Source organism: Microtus ochrogaster, unplaced genomic scaffold, assembly GCF_000317375.1.
Source record: "Microtus ochrogaster isolate Prairie Vole_2 unplaced genomic scaffold, MicOch1.0 UNK4, whole genome shotgun sequence".
NCBI lineage: Eukaryota > Metazoa > Chordata > Mammalia > Rodentia > Cricetidae > Microtus > Microtus ochrogaster.
Window position 1 is genome coordinate 14,741,990 of NW_004949102.1, and position 4,710 is coordinate 14,746,699.

General features: G+C 51.9%; 1 protein-coding gene across 2 annotated transcripts in view; it reads right to left on the bottom strand.

Moving 5' to 3' along the window:
* The window catches only part of Atp6v0a4 (ATPase H+ transporting V0 subunit a4), a 42,074-nt gene that overhangs the window by 24,668 nt on the left and 12,696 nt on the right, over positions 1-4,710 (bottom strand). For both annotated transcript variants that reach the window (XM_005365836.2, XM_013353242.1), the window contains exon 9: positions 3,476-3,688. In XM_005365836.2, the coding sequence (XP_005365893.1) occupies positions 3,476-3,688 (213 nt within the window). The remainder of the gene's footprint in view (positions 1-3,475; positions 3,689-4,710) is intronic.

Here is a 4,710-nt window from a genome sequence, read left to right on the forward strand (position 1 = left end):
CACACACACACACACACACACACACACACTCAGCTTTAGGCTCTCTATTCTCCGCCCCCCCCCCTTCCTTCGGAAGCTCAGCCATTTTGCTAATTCATCCTTTTCTTTCAAGGAAAGAACTTTCTTCCACATCTCACTCTTTTCTAACTGCCCAGTAGGTTTTCCTGATTCAGCATCTCTAGAAAAAATCCATGCACCTACAGATGAATCACCAATGCACCCCAACTAGGTCCTCCCTGTCCCCTGCCTCTTCCCAGAGCCTCCACTTTCCTAGGTTCTTGAAGTTCTGTGGCCACTATTTCAATCCCTTCTCCTGACTTAGTGGCCGCCGTTTCAGCTCTATACTTCTCCCTCCTGAACCCTGGCTCCTATTCTCTGAGTTACCACCCTAGCCAGGCCTTACCACCTCCTCCAGCCTAGGTCCTTTCTGTTGATTCACCCACCCACCTACCCACCCACGCTGCCCAGTCACGCCTAGAATAAAACAAACCAAAGGCATTGTTCTGCAAAGACTTCCTACAGTCTAAAGAGTGACGTCAAAACACCTTGGCTTCCTTACAGGGTTGACTTAGTCCTCTACCGACATCTTCATGACCTACTCCTCATGGAAACCAAGACTGCACAAGTCACCTCCCCTGTCTGCCCATCCTCCACGCCATCCACCACCCCAAACACACACAGCGTGCCCTCAATGGGCTTCACCAACTAAAGGAGACTTTGCAGAATTTAGTCACACTTCACCTCATGATGCCATGAGGTAGATCTCAAGACAAAGCCCAGTTTAGAGATACGGAAACAGAGGACAGCAGGGTTAAGAAACTGCTCCAGGTCGTAAAGCATCTGGAGGAGCTCCCCACTCTCCAGTTAAGGGGGAGTAGGCGTCTCCTCCTCAGCAGCAAGGCCCGAAGCCTCCTCTCCATCCGGTACACACCCGGCGGCAGCTGAGCCGTGGCTGGCAGAGGCCACAAGGGAAGGGATTGTGATGATGAGGACAGAGCCCAACACCTGTTCTGTCTTCACCCTTCCTAAGCCTCCCACTCACACCTGTCCTGGAAGCACCTGGGATACTTCAGAGGGTTGAAGGAACTGCTCTAGCCAGCCTCGTAGGAAGCCTGGCCTTATGACGACACAGGATAACATTGAGACAGGGTCTCCTGTACCCCAAGGCTGGCCTTGAACTTCAGTCCTTCCTCCTCCTGAGTACCGGGATTACAGGCGTGCTCCACCCCCCTGCTAAATTCTAAATTCAATTCTGACCCCAGTGTTGTGGCACCACCTCCTTAGTGGCCTGGCTCTCCCCATTCTGTGGTGAAAATGCTTCTAAATTATAGACAGGACCAGGCCACTCTGCCATGGAATAAAATTGTTCCCCTAAGCCACTAAGTTGATTCAGTAGGTAAGGGTGCTTGCCACCAAATCTGATGGCCTGAGTTCAATTCCCAGAGTGAACACGGTAGAGAGAGACAGTCAGTTCAGACAAGCTGTCCTCTGACTCCACATGTTTGCACCCCCTCCACACACACAAGTTAAATGTAATAAAATGTTTTATTCCACCCCTTACACTGTTCTGAGGGCCTCAGAGGCTTTCTTTTCATACCTCCATCCTAACCAGCCCTGCCCCCTCCCTGCACCGCCCTACCCCTTCCTGCCCCTTCCCTGGCCCTACCCTCTCCCCTTCCTGCCCCTTCCCTGGCCCTACCCTCTCCCCTTCCTGCTCCCTCCCTGCCCCAGCCCTGTCCCCTTCCCCGCACCCACCTTGCCCCTTCCCTGCTCACTGAGCACTCTGCTTCACAATTCGCCCAGAATGCACCCCTGCTCTGCCCCATCAGAGGGAAATTCATAATCTGAAAATGCTCCTTCTGTGTAGTTTGGGAATGCAACTTGAGGGTGATGAGAATGCCCCCCCACACACACACTGAAGTCCTGCTGCCCTGATTCACTCTGATTCCTATTCGTCTCTGTGCCTCTGTTTCCTTCAACGGGAATATGGACGGCTTCCACCTCCTTGGCCAAGCTCTGTCTTCAGACCTCTCCACCTGAGAGCTTTACCTCACAGTATTCCCAGGGTCCTCAGCAATATCTGCTCTGATTGCCACAGCTGCCATGAGCCCCCCAGCCCCCAATCCCTTACCAGATGTACCACTGGCCTAGCAGGAAGTCTTCCCACCTTCCTGGCTAGAACCAGTTTCCTTCCCTCCACCCAGGCCTCAGTCCAGTGGGGTTACCACCCTGATCCTCCATGCATTGATCCAAGCAAGTGTATCACATTCTCCAGCAGAAAGCAGTCAGGCCGCCCTCTTGGCACCACAGAGCCCATTCCCACGTGTGGGTCACCCTGGCCTTGTGTGGCTTTGGATAGCCTGAGGCGTCTTCCTGCCTGAGCTGGGATGGCATAGCTGCTGGTCTCACCCACCCAGAACCAAGGGTCGGCTCTCAGGCACTCTTTGGGCTGGGGCTCACTCTTTCATCCATGAGGTCAACAGGTGGTCACAACCAGCTTCTCTCCCATGATGCCCCTCACTTCCCTCACCCACCATTCACGGCTGCCTGCGAGCACATATTCAGGGGCAAGCGCCGTCCGTGTTCATCTCTTTTTCTAGAAAGTCTCCTGGGCCTGGTCGTGTCTCCCCCGGGAGCTCTGGATTCACTGTGCCCAGGGAGAGTGTCACAGATACACGAGGAAGTAGCAACCAAACACCATGCGTGTGCTTGGTCCTGCAGCTAGCACGTGAAAGTGTGCCTTTGAGCTCTTAGTACAAGGGTTCGGGTGTTGTGTCTCTCTAGCTAGCCCATACCGCTATAAGGTGATGGGGCACCCACAGTCATACTATGAAAACCACCCTTGCAGCCGGCAGAGGGGCAGCGCGTGAGCACTCAAAATGTACCTCCTGAAAAGTGAGTGAGTGCCACAAAGAAATGGTGGCAGCTCTTCAACTGCTGGAGGGGAAAAAAAAGTTTCTCTCCTATGCTTAGCATTGAGTTAAGAATCGAAGGTAAAGGGATTGGAGACGTAGCTCAGCCAATCGAGTGCCTGCCTAGCAGGTTCTAAGCCCTGATTTCAGTCCCTAGCAGTGAATAAATCAGGTGCAGTGGTGAGTGCCTGGAGTCAGAAGTTCAAGGTCAGCCAGGTGGTCAGCACGTGGTCAGCTCTATACAGACAAAGGCAGACAGATCTCTATGAGTTCAAGGCCAACCTGGTCTACAGAGTGAGTTCCAGGACAGCCAGGGCTGTGCAGAGAAACTGTGTCTTGAAAAAAAAAAATCAAGTCATCCTCAGTTACATAGAGAGTTGGAGACTCTCTGTTATATGAAATACAGTCTCTATTTTTTTTAATGTGCTGGAGGTATAAGATAGGAACAGTTCTACCTCAGAGCCACTTGTTAGCTTGTTCACACCCCAGACAGGATGAGCAGGGGCTGGGAAGACCAGACGTCATTGGCCTCCCGTCCCCAGCCGCCCCTGCCACTCACTCACCATGCCCTGCTCCAGTGCCTTCTTGATGTGCCTGGTGTCTGCCACTGGGAACCAGATCTCGGCGATGATGCACTGCTGGGTGACGTCAATGTTGCACATGTTCAGGACATGGTAGACAGCCTTCATCTTCTGCACTTTGATGACCCAGGAGTGCCAGTTGGCGGCTGCTTCCTGCAGTAGACGCTGCCGGTGAGACTCTGTTTGGGTAATGACCTGGCCGAAAGCAAAAAGAGAAAAACAATAGGGGTATTTGATAAGATGGCGAAAGCGGGGGTTCATCTGCCATAGTGGCTTCCCCTGCTTGGAAAGAGCACGTGATCAGCTTGTCTTCCCCTACCCAAGGTTAGACCCTACGAGCAAGGCCTTTTCTCCTTTTTCCTCCTTTTCCTCTAAGCTATTTGCTTGCTCTTCCTCCTGCTGTTGCTCTAGGTTGAACTGTGTGTCCAGTTAGGAGGAGTGTGAGCCTGGATCTAGAGAGGAAGGCACCCAAGAAGTTCACCATGGGAACCGCGGCACTGATGGGAGCGATGCATCCACTAGCCAGGGCCATCAAGTTGCCAGTGGCCACCAGATGCTGGGTAGGACAGGAAGGCTCCTCCCTCAGCCTTCTCAGCAAGAGCCCTGCCCAGGTGGCACCTTGATTTTGGACCTCTGGCCTCCAGAAAGAACTGTGTGTGAGAGTCTATGTCTAGTACCTGAACCTACCCACTGTGGTCATATGTTACCATCAGACTAAACAGTCTCCATGATAAACCCTTCAATAAATGCCAAGAGAATTCATGAACGGGAAACTTGGTGCTCATAAAACTCCTTTGATGGAATTACATTTCCTGTTTTGACAAATAAAACAGGGTCATCTTTTTCAGTCCCCTCTCATATGTTATAAAGAACGGTTCATGAACGTGAGACCTGTAAGACACAGGCCTGCACGTGTGTCTTGACGGATCACTTGCAGGTGTAAAACAACTCAGTCTGAGGATTACCAGGAGACAAAACCACCTTGGCACAGATAAGTGTTCACTAACCTTACCACAAATCTCACCCTAGCAAGAACACCTGCAGGCATGAAATGGCTCAGTGTGTAAAGGTGCTTATGGTCAAGGCTGACTTCCTGAGTTTGATTCCCAGAGCCTACGTCGTGAAAAGAAGCCATTTTTATAAGTTGTCCTCTGATCTCCACATGCCATAACACAAGTGCTTACACACACACGCACATGCACACACACACATACACA